General features: G+C 37.7%; 1 protein-coding gene across 1 annotated transcript in view; it reads right to left on the minus strand.

Annotated features, from left to right (window-relative positions):
- Positions 1 to 18,873, minus strand: part of kmt2ba (lysine (K)-specific methyltransferase 2Ba) — a 37,579-nt gene that overhangs the window by 13,547 nt on the left and 5,159 nt on the right. Inside the window, exons 2-15 of the mRNA XM_067426405.1 lie at positions 17,838 to 17,901; positions 13,999 to 15,441; positions 13,543 to 13,700; positions 11,709 to 11,816; positions 11,469 to 11,625; positions 10,294 to 10,501; positions 10,099 to 10,151; positions 9,548 to 9,796; positions 6,184 to 6,278; positions 4,440 to 4,550; positions 3,977 to 4,090; positions 3,657 to 3,803; positions 3,381 to 3,473; positions 2,504 to 2,621 (exon numbers count right to left, since the gene is read on the minus strand). Coding sequence (XP_067282506.1) covers positions 2,504 to 2,621; positions 3,381 to 3,473; positions 3,657 to 3,803; positions 3,977 to 4,090; positions 4,440 to 4,550; positions 6,184 to 6,278; positions 9,548 to 9,796; positions 10,099 to 10,151; positions 10,294 to 10,501; positions 11,469 to 11,625; positions 11,709 to 11,816; positions 13,543 to 13,700; positions 13,999 to 15,441; positions 17,838 to 17,901 — 3,118 coding nt within the window. The remainder of the gene's footprint in view (positions 1 to 2,503; positions 2,622 to 3,380; positions 3,474 to 3,656; positions 3,804 to 3,976; positions 4,091 to 4,439; positions 4,551 to 6,183; positions 6,279 to 9,547; positions 9,797 to 10,098; positions 10,152 to 10,293; positions 10,502 to 11,468; positions 11,626 to 11,708; positions 11,817 to 13,542; positions 13,701 to 13,998; positions 15,442 to 17,837; positions 17,902 to 18,873) is intronic.

Here is an 18,873-nt window from a genome sequence, read left to right on the forward strand (position 1 = left end):
AATATAAGCACAGTTATATTCTTATTTCAAGAGGTGTTCTGAGTAAATGATTTGTTTGTAACATTACCATATGGTTTGATTAGTTACCATTACATTAGTTTTCAACCTTTTTTCAGTCATGGCATCCTTTAAAAATGTTCTAAATGTTGTGGCACCCCCTTACATACGTTACGCTAGGGGTGTAAGTTAATGGTACAGATTGCTCACGGTTCAGTTTGTATCACGGTTTTAGGTTCACGGTTTCAGTACGGTTCAGTATTTGCTATGTTCAGGGAAAAAAGGACAACTGAAGAAAATAAGAACAAATAACTTAAATACATAAGTACAGTAGTGAAGTAGTTCTACTTCGTTACTTTACATCTCTGAGCATAGGCACTAACAACATTCAACATCACACCTTCAATATCCAGCTTCAGACTCATCAACCTATCTGACACTCTCTTTACCTCCAGAACATTCTTCACAAACTCCTCCTGCAGGATCGCTCCAACTCCATTTTTCTTCCTGTCCACACCATTATAAAACAGTTTAAACCCTGCTCCAATGCTTCTAGCCTTGCTCCCTTTCCACCTGGTCTCCTGGACACACAGAACGTCAACTTTCCTCCTCTGCATCATATCTACCAGTTCTCTGCCTTAACCTGTCATTGTACCAATTTTCAAAGTTCCTACTTTCAGTCCTAAACTCCGGCCTTTCCTCTTCTCTCTCTGCCTACGGACACGCCTTCCTCCTCTAACACACTTTCCTCCTCTCCTTTGACTAACAGGAGCCCAATTTCCACCAGTGCCCTGTAGGTCAACAGCACTGATGGCGGTTGTTGTTAACCCGGGACTCAACCGATCTGGTAAGGAAGTCATATTCGTGATTCGCATAATGAATATGGCGATAATTATTGGAAATAATTAAAAGAAATTAATTATTACAATTAAAATATTTCATTAATGAAATCTTTTTTTAAAGGGGGGGTGAAATGCTGTTTCATGCATACTGAGCTTTTTACACTGTTAAAGACTTGGATTCCCATCCTAAACATAGACAAAGTTTCAAAAACTAATGTTGGACGTTTGATGGAGTATTTCTGTGTCAAAAATACTCCTTCCGGTTTCTCACAAGTTTCGGAGAGTTTTTTTCGAGTATGGCTCAGCTTGACGTTAATAAGAGCGGAAGGTCCTTGTATGGGCCGTACTGGCTCTTCTCCCAGTAGAGTGCGCGCTCGCGTGACTAGAGCAAGAGAGGCAATGCACGTGAGTAAACATCAGTAAACAACACGATTGCGTGCTTCGTCATTCAAATGCGCTAACGGTTACTCTATTGTTGTTCTCTGTATAATGTTACACTAGTCTGACGTGCAAAACTGTTTTGCTTGCTACTGCTAAGGTTAAGTCGCATACAATAATCCATAAACCAAATCATGTCCTCATAAACTGCGAGTAAAGACACACAAATGTTGACAGGCCACTAAATACAGTACATACCACAGAGACGGACGTCCTGCTGTTGCTGTTTCTCCTGTTCAATTTATTTCAGCCTCCGAATCTGATTCTGGATCATATATCTATTAGCTGAGATAGCCATGGGTTTCTCCACGCTTAAGGACGTCACCGCTTTGCGCCCTCGTCATTCTTTAGCTCCGCCCACACGATACGTCTCCAGGGGCTCGGTTTTTTCCGGAAAGACTCGGTACAGCCCATATTTCTTTTATAAATATAATAAAACTAAAGACTTTTTGGAGATATGAAGGATGCAATACTACTCTATAGGTACTCAAGATTGACATGAGATTGACTGAAACTGAGTGTTTCACCCCCCCCTTTAAATCAACAAAAAGTTGCAGAAACTTTAAAGGGGTACTTTAGCGCTGGAAAGATGAATCTGTATTTAAACTGGGTCATTAATGTAGCAGAAACGTGTAATTATCTTTTACATTTGGTGCTTTCTAAACTGAGAAAAGACAGAAAATGTATTTTTGTCTCATGGGGATGAAAGACAAATATTCCCAGAATGCTTCTCCACCCTATGAGGCCACTCCCAAAGCCACCGCTACTGAATCACTGGATCACTTTCCCACCGCGTTCATTTTCATAAAATCAGTTCAGTTAGAGAACAGACATTACAATTAAAAACTGAACGTGTCTGTTCAATATAATTAGTGAGTCGCGTACGAGTTCCACAGCACAAATACTACAGGAGTCAGATTACATTCATTGTGATGAACGAGCTGAATGAGCTCTCCTGATGAGAGCTGAGGTAATCGCGACCACGATCGAGGCATACATTCTCAGCGCGTGTTCAGTCTAGCGCGTTTTCAGTTCATGCCTTTGGAAGCTTAACTTTCATAGTTTGTATGAAAGTATGAAAGCTTAACTTTTCATAATTTGAGGGAGAGCACGATCATTCGAATATACTCCAGGGTTTCTACTGACACAAAGCCATACGCTAATCGCTAAAGTAACCCTTTATTATATATTGCTGAGCATCAGTCAAGACGTTTGCATCATCAAACCTTTGCTATGGAGTTTGTTACAGTCAGGGCAGAGGTCTAGCTCATTGTTCCAAGACAAGTCTGAGGACTTCCCAGGGGTCACACCGCAGCTCTTACACCTGATACACAGCATACAAATCTGCAAAGAAACAAAGCAAACTTTATTAATGGACTTATCGTGTGAATGATTAAAACTAGAGGTCGACCGATTTATTGGTTTTGTCGCTTAATCTGCACTGATAGCTGATTGGTGGAACAATCGGTTAGCGTAAAAAATCAATACCGATAGTTTTTCCGGTTTGCCTCCGTTGCGGCAGCGGCTGAGAAGGGTGCGCTGTCATTACACAGTAGCCTACAGAGCTCTGAGAAGGGGCTGCTGGCATTATATAGCACGAGAGCGGCCTCTAGAGGCCAAAAAAAAATTCTATCACTGACGTTGTTTACATTAACACGAGGCGCACTTCACAGAACGCTGCACAAAGCGTTGAGAGATCTGATGCACGTTTAAAACACCAAAAGGGAAACGGTATGAATACAGAACACTTTAGTACTAGGGGTGGTACAAAAAAATGATACGTTTCTGTTAGAACGTATCATTTTAATAATATATTCATATCTACATATGCAATTTAGCCATTTATGTTCAGTACTGTGTTTTAGGTTTTTTTACATCTTGTAATAAATTTCAGCACCATTTTACTTAGTGTTATGTTTTATCCAGTATCTATTTTAAAAACTAACGGTTGATTAATTGGTTATCGGCAAGTGTGGTCCAACCTAGTTATCAGTATCGGTAAAATCCACTATCGGTCAACCTCTAATTAAAACTCAATGTCTGACAAACTAGGTTAAAAAAAAATATTTTAGGACATTACCCTATGGCAGGGAGATAACTCACCCACGAGGTGTTCATTTTTACAGATTTGGGGTATGTGGGTCCTAAACAGGATGGATGGTAGCAGTACATGCATCTCTTGCACTGCAGAACTGGCTAAATGAGGCAGAACAGAACATCACTGCTGTCAAATATATGTACTTGCATGATTCCTTCAATGCATGTTTACAAAATGTTTTTGTTCTGTAATGTAAAAACTGTAGGTCTTATTAATTAGAAAAGTAATAACATATCTCTATAACTATTCTATATTAGTACTGAATTAAAAGCTTAATGCACCTTTGCTTGCTTGCTCTTGCGGCCACAAACATGACAGAACTTGCAGCGTCTGCAGCACCAGTTCTCTTTGTTTTCTTCCTTTGGGCGGTCGTCTGGTGACAGGCAGAAACGGTGAAAAGGCTCACAGCACATCTGACAGTAGATCATCTGGGGGAAAGATCAAAGTCAAAATTAAATGATTAACTTTTACTCTTCTGCAAATAATGAAATGATTTGAAATGAGCCTTGACGTGCTGTAGTACTGAGTTATGATAGAAGGAATATGAACAAAGATTCCGTGATATTTTGTGATGTATTGAGAGCTGTTATCTGTATCTTACATCATGTTGACCTTTGCTGGCACAGAGCAGACACACAGACTGGGGCATGATGGGAACTGAAGTGAGAATACTCAAACCTCCCATCAACCATACATTCTGGATGTGACAGTCTTCCTGCATAAATTAACATTGAAATGTTGTTAACGTAAATTAAAATGGCAGCAAAAAAAAAAAAACATTTAAAACATATTTTCTGGAATTATAAACTGGCTTAACAACAAATCAAAAACATTCTTCTTAAGAAAATATTAAATAAATGAAGTGGAGGGAAAAGGGTTTGTTGCCACAAAAACCGCAAGAACATTTCTGGCTACTATGCATCCTTAACTATACATTTTACACTATTTTGTTAATTTTAATTTTGGTGTTTTGAATGAACAATCTAAATTCCTATATACATTGAAAACACCTAAAACAACAGAGCTTTTGGTTTCATAGAAAACTCAGAAATCTTAGCTCTGACCTTGAAGTCCACACGAATCTTGTTCATCGTCCCCTGTGACAATTTGCCCCTCGGGGTGCAGCCATTGGCCAACGGAGTCAGGACACTAGCAGGCGTGTGCTCCGCCGAACTCTGAGAATGAGTAAGAGAGGAGCAGTGAATAAAAGCTTGCTCCTCTTCTACCACCTCGCACATCACTTTCTGTGACTTTGTCATGTCGCATTTGGTGTGCGGGATTGCTAAGCCCAACAAGGCCGCTTGCACAACACTGGCCGGGAGCCTTTCCAGCCGCAACAGCAGCTTGCGGTCAGGCATGAGGGAGGGACTTCCTGTGGGGGTGAAGGGATGACAGGGTGGTGCTGAAGGGTCCGATGATGATGATGATGATGGTTCAAGTGACTCCTGTGTGAATGTCAAAAACACCAAGAGAATTGGGGGAATGCGAGGGGAGCAGCGTTATAGTGGATACAAGTAGGAAAAAGAATCAATAAAACTGGGTGGGAGGAGGACCGTCACCAAACAGATCATGAGATGAAATGAGCATGAGAGGAAACAGAGTTAAGTACACATTCCCATCACCATCAGATGTAGAATAAATAAGGAGTATGTAGTGTTTAGAATAAAGGCAAGAGTACCACTAAACCAACAGTGTCCTAACCAGGCAGAACATCATAAATGGTTAAAATTATTTTATTTGAGTTTCTGTTCTAACCTGTGGCAACCACAAAAAGCTATTTTGAGTATTTTGTCACACACTTGGGTTTTAATTCCTCTTGCAGAGAAGGCAAGGACAGAATCATTACTTTATGGTAGAAACGTGTCATGTAACACCTGGTTAGGACACCATGCGTGCAGAATTATTATGCACGTTGATTTTAAGGTCATGTTTTTTTTTTTAGCACATTTGACCAATTCCAAACCACATTTATCTTAACTACTATTAATTTTGTATTTAATCATTTATAACTTATATATAATTGTTCATGAAGGCTGGAAATGAAAAATACCTTATGTTCTGGAGTGCATTTTATCTGTAAAAGAAAATGTGTTTAATCATTCTGCACACCTGAACATAAGGTGTTTTTAATTTCCAGCCTTCATGAATGAGCCTTCACAATTATATATCGCTTAATAAATGATTAAATACTAAATTAATAGTAGTTATTAAGATTATTGTGGTTTTAGAATTGGTAAAATGTGCCTGGAAAAAGAAATATGATCAGAAAATCAAAGTGCCTAATAATTCTGCACACACTGTACTGTTGCTGTGGAGAGACGGGAAGAGCTGCATCCAAGAAGGCGCTGTTTTATTTTAGAGAGAGAAAGACATTAGAGTTCCCGATAAGTTCCTAAATTAGACTATTAAAGAGGTAACATTTTATTTCAGAGGTGATTCAGGAACTTGATTGAGATATAGGCGATAAGGCTACACAATTAATCAAAACTAAAGTAAAATCACAATATGGGATTCTAAAAATGGCAACGGCTGTGATTTAATTAAATAAATATATTCATGGACCAGTAAATAAAATAAAATAAAGATTTCCCTAATATCAAGTAGCCCTAGAACAAAATATATCTTCCAGGGTTGGTTTCTAAAAAGCATTGTGAGCCAAGTTTATTGTAGAGACCACTGGTGGCAATGGTTTTACAATCTACATAAGTTTACAATGGTTTTGGAAAACCAGGCCCAGGTCGATTAGTTACGGTAATCATATTTGTCCATTTTGTGACCATCAAAATGACAATGAGAAATGAATGATACCTTATCAATTCTGCGTTGGGCCCAAAATGCTCTGTAGAGACCTTGCCTTTTCTGCTTTGTTGCTTCTTCTGGAGCAGGTGCAGAGGTAGCCATGTCTGTAAAAAAAAAAAAAAAAAGGAAAAATAAAAATGTCAAAGTACTGGTTTAGTCTAAGAGGCACTGGATTCACAGGATCAGGTCAAAAGTAGGGCTGTCACTATCAATTATTCTCATAATTGAGTAATCTGACAATTATTTTGACGATTAATCGAGTATCTGGATATTTTGGGGGTGGTACTTAAAGCCAAACTGATAGCGGATTCAGAAATGTTGAGATTCTCCATGCATGTAAATGATAACGGTTTATGTGGAGCATAACGGAGCTGCCCTAAAACACATGCAAGTAGCCTACACGCATGTAAATGTAGCACATATTAACTGCGGGGCATATGAATTCACAATAGCACTATGCTATGGTTAATACATTGTGCAGCCTTAAGGGTAGGGCTGGGCGATAAAACAATAACAAAAATGATCACAATATAATTTTCCTCGATAAAACGATAACAACAGTTCGATAAATTCTCGATATAATGCTTACACGCTATGCGTAATGCTGCATATGCGTATTACAGACCGGGCTTCTGGGTGCGGCGCGCGCTGTTGTTTACAGTCAGTGACTGACAGGCTCGGAGGACCGGAGTGAAGTGGAGCGATAAAAATGAGCAATAATGAAGAAAACTCAGAGCTCACGACCAGCTTGGAGGACACCGGTATCGTTGACAAGTTAGTTTGCTCAAATTAATTGGTTTGGAGATATTTTAGCAATCCCATCCAACATAAAACAGAGCGACGTGTGTGGACTGGACTGCTTATCATAGGTTCACGATCACCACACGGAATTTAGTTATTAAATTATCCTGTTTCTTCAAAGTTCTTCCATATTACATTGAGCCCAACACAGCGGTAAATCTACATTAACTACATTCACACGTTGTTAGCTGTAGTGGGTCACTTACAACAAGCTAACATTACCAAACTATAACCACTCAAACATCGGACTTGCATCCACTTACATTGCTATTATAATTGTTTGTCTTTGGTGATGTATTAAAGGTAGGGTAGGTAGGAATTGGTTAAAAAAACTTTTTCCCAAATTTGTTTAAACTTTCTTTATATATCAATACATAATTAAAATGTAAGTACTCAGAAAAAGAAAGTATAAAAATGAGTGTCTGTAGACCTCTCACGCCAGCTCATTATTTCCATTCACTCCACCTTCTCCCTTCTGGGCTCTTTCGAAAGCCACGCCCCCAAAATACATGAACGCGCTACACCAGCCGCTCAGCTGGAAGACGTATTATTTCACTCAGAGCAGTGTGCATGTAGTGATCATGTCAGAATCACATGTAATAATAAAAAATACAAATAAAAAATCGAACTTTATCAGTATGAATATAAACAAATAAGATGTCTTTTAGTACTCACTATCAAGCTAGAATACCGGTACTGGTAAAGTTTAAAATATATTTTTGCTTGATTTGGTCACCAGCTAGTTATATTTATAAGGCAAAGAAAACTGGTAGTATCATGTTTTTCCAATAACATCAGTTATACTGTAATGAAGATGAATTTCTTTAAGATTCATAACATATACTGTGTTTTGCATGTAAGAGTTTCCATGATGAAAGCGTTGTTGATTAGTAGTAGCTAAAGCTAACATAGTTCTAAAAACAAAGTTCCTGGATGCGGTGTACTAGCTTTTACACATGCATTTTGTTATCTAAAGTTAAATTTTTAAAAATTCAACACAATAGCGATCAACTTGAGCTAAACATATTGAGTATTTATCATCTCTACTAATGGCTAAGTGTATAATATTGTAACTTTATGCTAAGTAATGTTATGTTAGCAAAATTAGGCAGCTTCATGTGCTAGTGATACATGCTTCATGAAAACATAAACCAAAAAAATGTATAATCAAAATGAAAGATTCCCTGTCCAGCAGAAATACAGCCAGCAATGAGTCGTTTTTTCAGGTCCCTCAGTTCTCACCATCGTTAAAAAGCCACGCAGATATTTACTCGCGTTTGATTTCTTTGTTTATCCAAAGACTTTCTGTGCATTGCCTTTTCTCGTACTGTCTTCCTTTTTTGCATTGTTTGCCTTTGCTGACTGCAAAACCATGCACTGTGAATTTTGAATGCTGTTTCTCTGCCATTATTTTGCCTAGGTTTCTTGCCTCTTGAACTGCTCAAATCAAACGCGCGCGTGCATGAGGGCAGATCCTGTAGCGAAAGTGGCGGTTGCCATGGTAGCGAGAGAGACAGTCGCCCAAGCCAATCATTTGTTTCGTCCCGAACTAAAATAATGAGCGGCGTTTATTGCAGATTAAAAAGTCTAGAGTCACTTGATTTTTATATTCTCCTTTTCAGGGTACTTACATTTTAATTATGTACTGACATATAAAGAAAGTTTAAACAAATTTGGACAAAAGTGTTTTAGATCAGTCCTACCTATCCCACCTTTAATGACTCAGCATTGCATGTATCAAAAGAGAAATAATTTCATCCGATGTTTCAAAATTAATAAAACAGACTAGACAGCCCTAACTGAAGATCCAAAAATACTGAACTTTGCTCTCTCCCGACCAGCCCACTGTCGGTGAGGTGTGTGTGTATGTGTGTGAAAATTACAAATCTCAAAACATTATTTAATGCAGTTGTAATTTTTCAGTGTGAATTATTTAATTTGATTGGTAACAGCCCTTATAGTGTCTTATTTTAATTTAATGTACTGATCAAAATTACAAATATAAAATGAAACCTGAAGCATAGCCTATATTTAATAAGATTAAGGGAAAATGCCCTTTATAAAAGGTGAAAATATCACAAATTTCAAATGATTCAATAAAAATACCACTGATATGGTAAATTATATCGTGATAATTTTTTTGGGACATATCGCCCAGCCCTACTTAAGGGTGATTTATATTTTTGCATCGGACCTGCACTATAGCCTCTATGCCGTGGGCTACACGTCAATTTTCATTCGGCGACACGCATAGGGAGCATGTGTGTACCCCTGAGGGAGGGGTTCAGGCTGACCAATTACAGTCCTATATTTTTGGAGAGGTGCACGCCAGGGTACGCCGCAGCCTACGCATGAAACATACAGCCTACGACATAACTACGGCCTACACTTGACACAGAAGTATAAATTGGGCTTTAGAAAACGGTCTAATGCGCCACTACTCAACACGGGTAAACTGCAAGCGAGTATTTTTTTTCCGGGTACTTGAATTTAATAGAGGAATCATGGCAGCCCTAGTAAAAAGATCTCATTTATAAATGTATGTATGCATGTGTAGGCATGAAATTCATACCACTGGACTGAGCCTTTTGGGTCCCGCTGGCTTTTGTCTTCTCCGAGCTGACACTCTTTGTCTCTGTATCAGAGTCGTCATACCCCAGCAGTTTTCTGTAGGACTGGGGGGTGACTTGTCGTCTGGGCTGCCTCCTGGTGGGGCTAAACTGAGCTTGTCCTCCTCCATCATCTCCCCCTTCCTCCTCATTTTCTTCTTCGCTGCTGTTCATGGCAGTGGCCGCTGATGGTCGCCGCCGCTTCATCTGGACTGCGCCAAAGAGAGGTGGTCAAATAAAACGATCAAATCTGTACACATAACAACAGGCCAGGGCTGAGTTTCCCAAAAAGCTAGTTTACTATTAAGCATATCGACCTAGCTCACAATCCTTTTGGGAAACACAGCCCAGAGCTTGAATGTCAACTTCATCTGCTTAAGTTGTACTAGTATTTTTAACTGTAATATTTAAAACAAGTATTTTATTTATCATTATATTTGCTTTGGCAAGTAGCAAATAACTAAGTACTAAATCATTAAAAAGGATTTTAATTTTATAGAGGCAATTAGAGTACCTTTGTTAAATCGTCTCGTCTTGTTCCGCTCAATCACTGAACATTTCTTTAAGCTGTTGAAAAATTACAAAAACAAGTCCAGATATGATCAAATACTAAAAAGGGGAAAAAAAGACATGTCTATGACTCGTTTAAACCCCGAGACAGGTTTGCTACCATGTAATACCTTGTAATTAACACTATTTGGGCACTTACACACAACTCTGACGCTTCTTGTTGGGTCCTCCAAATTTGGGCTTGTCCAGACAGAACACGCACCTCCCGCAGTCCTCCAGCCGATTACAGCCCTTGCAGCGTGTGCAGCGCTTTAGCCGATAGCCAAAAGAACTTTCATACCTGCGTCTAAATATCGGCTTTGGCTCAACAGACTCTTCACTCTCTGGTTCTGAGTGAGATGCAACATCTTGAAGAGCCAGAAGGGGGCCGGTAAAAGAGGGAGACAGAGGCAAAAGAAAGCATCTAACATAAGAATAAGGGCATTTTGGTAATATCAAGGTTTGGTTAGATAAGAAATTAAGTGAAGTTATATCTACCACCTATGATATAATGGTGAACTTCTGCCTCTAGTAGGCATTACAACCATCTCTGACATTGCATTAATGGAGCATTTTAAACTGCAATCACACTGCCCTTCAAAGAAGGGTATTTCAAACAAATGTTTTTTTTTTTTTTTGTGCAGTAGCACATTATGTGAGTTTTCCAAATGACCTCAGGCCATCTCATGTGGTGTTTTGAATACAGTCCACGACTCAGTTTGCATATGTTGTGCATTATGAATGCAACACACTCTATCACTTTATTTTCACATTCACTTAATTACAAAACTTCTAGCCATTACATGTTCCCATATCCAGAAAGGATGAGAATATTCAGCTAAACAAAATATGTTAAAGTGAAGAGTTTAATACAAAATTACATTTACACGCAATTATTCTAATCTAATAAAAAATAATAATAAGTTATAATTTTTCCTGAAGGGCTGGGTTTTAAAAAAAAAAAGTCCATGTAAAGTACTCTAAATAAAGAGATACTTTTGGGAAGTGTACATTAAATATAAAATAAATATTTTTATAGTTTAGAATATTTATTATAGAATATCTATATTTACAATATTTGCATTTCATTATTATTTAGCATATGTTAAATCATTCTACATTATATGCAATTTGTTTACAAAGCCTTAAAGAAAATCATACATTTTATGCATTCAAGCTCACAAATTACGAGGTGAACTTGTACTACAATTGCACTGCAACTAACATGAACAAAACACACAATTTACAGGCCAAAAGAGCCCAGTTATCTCGATGATATTAGCAAATGTCACTTATAACGGATGTGGACAGAATGAGCAAAGGAGAGGTGTGTACCCTCTTCGGCAGGCGAAGCAGTGATCCCCTCTCTCTCATGCAGAGGAAGGGCGCTGAGCCTGGGAATGTCGTCGGGAACCATGGCACGTGGCTGTCCCAGTGCCACCGCTGCTGCTCGGCATACATGTTTTATCCGTGGACCACCAATCAATTGCTCCTACGGAGTTAAAACATCACATCGTTAAAACTCCAAAAATTCAATGAGAAAGTTGCAAGGCAATTTTTTTTATTGAAGTATACTTGTGGAGCCCCCTCTGGGTTAGCTGGGACTACTCTCTTGCCCCTCTTTCTGCCTCTCGGGATGACGGTGGCCGATCCATCTCTTACTCTCACAGAACCAGACAGAAGCTGCAGAGCATATAAATCACATTTTGTATAATTATACCGATTTATGTGGCATTCGTTAAGATATAAAGACTTGTATGTTGTTTTATCAAAATATAATTTACCATTCAAAAACAGTTCACACTAGGGTATTCAACAGTGACAAATATAAATACTGTTCAAAAGCATTTGTTAAAAAAATGTAAGGCTAGATGTGATAACACATTTAAATACATTCCATGAAAGTTACATCTTACCTATCAACAACCTACTGTGTAAACATTCTTTTTATTGAAGTGGTTATGCTTACAAACCACTATAATTTGAATTGGCAAGCATATTCCTGATTTGGCATGGCAGCCAGGGCAAAAAATAAATAGCCTAACCACTGCCTTACCTAAATGCAGCAAAACGTATGCATTTCTTCAAATTCTGAACCGATAATCGCATAGAAAGCGTGGCTAAACACGCTCCCTTGTTTAATTACTAAGCCACACATTTTAATTCATTGCAGCCTCACAAAGTTCTGCTAATCGATTAAGCTGACCGTACAATGAATATCTTATTTAGCCTACTTGTCTACACTTTTGTTTCAAGTAAAAATTCGAACGAGAGGATCTAAGTGTGCAGATCTCAGCACTGGACAAAATCTCTGGCATTTTGAGGAGATTTGCTAGCATAAACGTGTCTGCTTTGCCATTGCGTTCTAGAAATCATAGGAAATGTTTGTGATTGGCTACATTGCTCAAAAGCTGCAAAAATTTGGTGGACTTAATTACTATGTACTAACATTTTAATTAATCATTTTATACAATGCACTTATTGTGTACATACATGTTTTTACATTGTACTTACATCTTGTAAATGAACTTCATGTAATTATATCTGTAATTACATTTATAATTACACTGCTGACCTTTCCCTTATACCTAACCCTTCCCTTAAATTTACTCAACCACCACACCTGTCCCTAACTTTACCCGTATCCACCTCAGTATCAGCAAAAGTGTTCTGCAATACAATATGAACACAATAAATAAATTGTATTTATTTTTTGATGTAAGTACATAATTTGTTTCGACACTCAAGAGCACAAGCAACAAATCTGTTTATGCTTATCAGTTTATGTGATTATTCACAAGAGTTCATACACTGAACAAAACTCCGGTGTTTCAGCAATTACTAATTTAACGCCTCTGAGTGGCCATTAGAATTCATAAACTCAACAGTCATGTGTGATTGGTTATGGTGCGCAACACTGTTAAACGTGTAAAAAGTATGATGGAACATGAGCAATTCTAAATTTAATGCAGCAGGCTAAAGAGGCTATTATATTCTGTTTTTGTTTTGTTTTGGGTTTGTTTTTTGTTTTTTGGGGGGAGGGGGTGTAATGTAACAAATTACTTTTTAAATAAAGTAATCAGAAAAGTAATGTGAAACATTTTAAAAGGATCAATTCATAATTTAATCACATTTGTAGGGCAACTTGCACAACACTGTTAATAGCAATAGAAATCTTTAGTAACATTATAAAATGTCTTTAATGCCACTTTTGATCAATGTGCATCAATATCTTTAAAATGGGGGGGAGGGGGAGAAGAAAAATCCACCAAACTTTTGAACAATTTTGTATACAAATAACCTAAATAAATCTTAGAAAATAATCATATTGCATTCACTTTGTTTATGAATACTGTCAGAATACAGATACAGAGTACAAAGCAGACCTATAACTGTTAAACATTCTGACCTGAGCTGATTTGAGCTGTTTCTGCTGGTCGATTTTAATCAGTTGGACTCTGGCTCTCTTCAGCAGGTGGAACATCCTCTTATTGGCACCCGAAAGACTCATTCTGTGGGTGTTTTGTGCACTCGTTTCAGTGGTTCCTTCAAGGTTAGTAGTCTCAACTGAAGGAAATAAAGAAAAATGTGTGTCATGTTCAGCACAGACCAACACAATTTTTTTCCCTTTTTTTGTATTTTATATATACTAACTTTATTATAAAGTATTATAAAGTGGGTGTATTGTTTAATCTTTATTCTTATCTTTATTTATTTTATATTCATTATGGTATTACTTGTTTCCATGTGAAGTATTTTGTGCTTATTATAATGTAGTTTTATTGTAAAGCACTTATTATAAAGGTATTCAAATAAGATTTATTATTGTTATCATTTATGGCATGATACGCAAAAAAAAAATTACCGTTCTCCTTAGCAGGTCCTTCCGCCAAAGTTGCCAACAGTGTTTGATCCGAATGATCCCCAACACTTATAGCTACTTTTGGGACAACCCCTGGAGAATACATGTCCTGCAATTTGAGATCAGATTTCCTTTCCTGCACATCATGGGTCCCTTCCTCAGCACCTTCCTCTGTTAGCCCGGAGGTAGAACCGGCAAGCCGCTGCATCCTTCGCTTTGCCAGACATGCTGTGAGCTTTTTCAACTTCCAGTATATCTTATAGTTGTCTGCGGATTGGCCGAGTCCCCGACCCCTCCCGCGAGAACCACCTGAAGGCCTTGGGGAACTCAAAACAGGCTTGACTCCTTGAGATTGCACCTTTTGCGAAGCACTTTTTTCATCGTTGTTCAGGACGAGCGATTCTTGTGAGGTCTTCAGCCTGCTTCCGGAATCGAGGGTTTGAAGATCTATATTCGGTTTGCCGAGATCCATTGGAATTTCAGAAAGAGCTGGTTTCTTTGGGGAACCTCGTTCTGGGAGCGCAGACATGCGCTCATCATCCATGAACCTCTTTGGGATCTTGATGATGCGGGAAGAACGAGCGCTAACAATTGGTCTGGTGGAGTGTTCAGGTTCTTCAGCTTGGACTCCAGATTTGGACCTCACCATCTCTTCAAGTGGCTGTTCCTGTCCCTCCACCCGTTGCAGCACAAGTCGCTGTCTCTTTCTAGGCATGCTAGAGGCCTTCTCTTGACTGTCAGGTACTTTGCTGGGCACTTCCTTTTGCGGTAAACTTCCACGGCCAAATACAGACTTTCGTTGCCTTACAAAAGGCTTCTTTTTGGAAGAACTTAATGAACTGTTGCTTACAGAAGCTTCTGCATCTCCGCCAAGAGATTCAAGAGGTTCCTCATCTGCTTCTGTCCTTCTCCCCCTTCTCTGTTTGCCTGTTAATTTTAAGGATACAGCACCTGTCTGATCGCAGGGAGCAATTAGTTTTGTCCTGTTCCTGTGGGTCTTAGCATATTCTGCTGAAGCTCTTTGGCCTTGGGTGTCTCTTACTCTGGAGGCTCGCTCTTTACCTTTTACTAGTGTTAAAGTCCACACTAACTTTTGCTGCCTCCTTCGGCTTTGTGCTGCACTGGAACCACGTCTCTGTGACCTTCCAGTGATTTCCTCTTCTTCACATGCCCCATCCACCCCATTTTCTTCATTTTCAGTCTGCAAGGGGAACAATGGTCCCTCTCTCTGGTTCCTGAGTACCCTGCCATTTCTCTTACTTGAGCTGCTCTGTTTCAAATGTCCATCTTCATCCACAGATGGCCTTTTAGCTTGTGTCGTTTCTTTTTTGGTCATCTTTTTGGCTGCCATTTTAATAACCAATTTGGGCCTCGCAGATTTTTGGTCAGTTCTGGAAAACCTTCTGCCTTTCAATTCCGGTTTTTCCAATAGTGATAATTTTTTATCTAACACAAAAACAAAAACAAAACATTAAAAATATTTTATTATTTATAACAAAAAATAATAATAAAACCCAGAATACAGGAAAAAGAGTGTCATCCATGTAATTAATCATGGATGTCCCTTCAGATATTTTTTTTTTTTTAACTGTTTTTTTTTTTTTATTAAGCTTTTCTTATAAACAGAACACTGTTACATTACATATACATAGAATATTAATCAAAGTAAATAAATGAAGAAAAAACAAACAAACAACAACAACAACAAAAAAACAACAACACAAAAAGAACACACAAAAAAAACACCCAAAGTTAAAGAAAATAGCCCATGACAGCACTTCAAAGAATATATCATATAACAGTACATTATCTGCGTAGTTCAATCATTAAACTTTATTAACTCTATTTCCTTCAAGCAAATATTTTTCAATTCGTGCCCACTTCTGTCGAAAAAAGTCAGATTTGAACTGCAAGTCTGCAGTCATTTTCTCAAATATATATATCTGTTTCAGTCTATGTGTCCATTCTGTCACAGTGGGTTCGTGCACCTTCATCCAGTTCACAGTAATTATCTTCCTAGCTGCCATTAACAATATATGCAATACAAATAAGTGGGATTTACTAAACAGATCTGGGGGGAACCCCTCAAGTAGAAAAAATTCTGGGTGCATTGGAATATCTCTTTCTAAAACTTTATTAATTTCCCTTCTAACCCTCTCCCAATACATTTGTATTTTAGGGCATTCACAGAATATATGCACATAGTCCCCCACCATCCCACATTCTCTCCAGCATTGTGATAGTGGCGAAGTACTGTCAAATTTGGCAACCACCAGTGGGACCCTGAAGAATCTCATTTTCATTTTCCAATCAAATTCCTTCCACATTTGGCTGTTGATGCCTTTATGGCAGCTAGCACATATATTTATCCACATCTCATCTTCTATTACCGTATTTAACTCTAGTTCCCAGTTTCTTTTGATATGAAACGTGTCATCAGATTGATCCTGCATTAATTTTCCATAAATATGTGCTATATGATTTTTAGTGGGTATATCATGTTCAATAATATTGATAAAGTATTTTTCAACATTTGTTGGAGATCTTTTAATTATGTCCCAATGTTTATGAGTTGTGATATAATGTCGTAATTGTAAATATCTAAAGAAATCATTAGATCTCAGTGTAAACCTATCACGCAATTGGGAAACTTTAGATAATATTGATCTTTAAATATTTCAACATTAAAATGATACACACTTCTGTGTTAAAAGTATTTTTTTAATATATTTATTAATATATAATTTATTATTTATTATTCTTTGTTAACACTTTCATAGGTTTTATTAGGCTGCATTTACACTGCAGGTCTTGACACACAATTCCGATTTGGTGACTATATCCGATTTTTTTTGACGAACCGCTTACATCATCTTTTCAAAAGCGACCCGTATCTGATATTTGCATTTACACTGTACACTGGGAAAACAGCCCAAGACGTTCTTAACCGGTGAAAGGAAGTAAAACAGCGCGATATGCAACGGACGCAGACAAAATGATTGCACAACGTTTTGCTGTCTGCACTGTTCCTCACATCTTTAAAGTCGGCAAAACATTTCTCTCTTAAGGCGGAGAAAAAGAGGAGAGTAATTGACGGGGTTGCCAGGTTTTCACAACAAAACCCGTCCAATTGCAACTCAAAACTGTGTTAAAGTAGCCCAATTCCGCATGAAAAACGCAGACTTGGCAACACTGGATTGCAGTTTGTGTCCACCTGAGTTGACGTCATTCGCCTCCGTCCTTTTTTCAATGACGTACGACTCGCATTTACTGGGGAATATCCGATTTGACCGCTTACATGGCAGACGCAAAGCACGCATCAGAATCATATTTATTTATAACCACATATGAGTGAGGCCTGAATCCGATCTGAGGACATCGGAATTCATGCATTTTTTTTTACTGCTTACAAGTTCACATGTCATATCCTGATCTGTGCCACATGAGAGGAAAAAATCGGAATTGGGTCACTTGAACCATGCAGTGTAAATGGGGGCTTAGATAACATTAGTTAATTCATTAATTAAACTATGTAAAATACTTATTAAACATGTTATAGTATGACAAAAGCCTTTTTGTGACTTTTGTGATAATACTGTATACCATGATAAGCCTTCAGCAATTTTTGTAACATCAAAATTTGACTTTCACATGCTTAGCTGATATTGTACACAATAATAATAGCGATGACTGCCTGATCAGGTACGACTAATTAAACCTTAAAGGAGAATACATGAAAACTTTTCTTTACTTGACAAAGTCTAATATAAAGGCTAGCTCAAATTAATGTTAGTTTACATCATCAAATAAGTTAGAAACATAGAAACAGCTGAAACACTCACTTGAACCTTGTCCAGAACGCAAGGACGATTGACCGTCCACTTTAAAGCCTGTGAAGTCTCCTTCCTGAGAAAGAAAGATCGATAAAATATAACACCACAAAACCACATGTAGTTTTACATTTTTAATCACTTACCATCATATTCATTTAAAACATTCTCTGTGGGAATAGATTTAGCAACTACAAAATCCCTGCTTTATTGATAACATTTATTATACAGAAGACATATTCAACAAAACAACGGTTCCCATAAATACTAAGGCCAGACTTCAAACACAACACTCGTTTGTTCACTGCGTAACATTGGATCCCTGCTCCATCACTCTATACTGAGCAGTGAGAAATGCTGACACAGAAGGAAACAGTCCTCATCACTGTACCAAATTAGGTTATTGGGTTAATAAAATTAACAGTCTGAAAGCTGAGACTGTTTATTAATCAGTTGAACACAGCTTAATTTCAAATATTGATTCTTGGGATTTAAGAATCGATATTTTTAACCCAGCCCTATTGGCCAGCGTTAATCATTGATCCATCATTACAAGTAAGAGGTTTACAAAACAATTCACAAAGAAATGAACTGCAGGTGAGTCCGAAATGATCATGGAGAGTGATACTAATACGTTTAGGGTTTCTAGACTGCCATTTAATAGGTTAAAGACACGAGACACGAGTGCAACAGACGTGTGCAAACACATTCGCCAAACATAAAAACAATAGGACAAATAGCTCAATGAAAAAACTTGTAAAGAGCTACTACTGAATGCTTGACATTTCCTGTTTGCATAATGGTGACAGGTTGAAATGGGCTGTTTTTTTTTAAAGAATTTGCTGTTAATAAAAGCCTATTACTGGAACATGGCTATTACTCTTTGGCTAAGAAATATTTAGCATTTTTCTTATATTATTTATGAGTATATAGGATATGTTTAAGATACAAAAATGTAAGATTTACATTTACAAAGTTGTACATATAAAGTTGATCACTTTAGATGTGTGCAGCTGGAATAGAAAATTTAACCAGATGGTTAATAAAG

The sequence above is a fragment of the Pseudorasbora parva genome, chromosome 19 (genome assembly GCF_024679245.1).
Source record: "Pseudorasbora parva isolate DD20220531a chromosome 19, ASM2467924v1, whole genome shotgun sequence".
Lineage (NCBI taxonomy): Eukaryota > Metazoa > Chordata > Actinopteri > Cypriniformes > Gobionidae > Pseudorasbora > Pseudorasbora parva.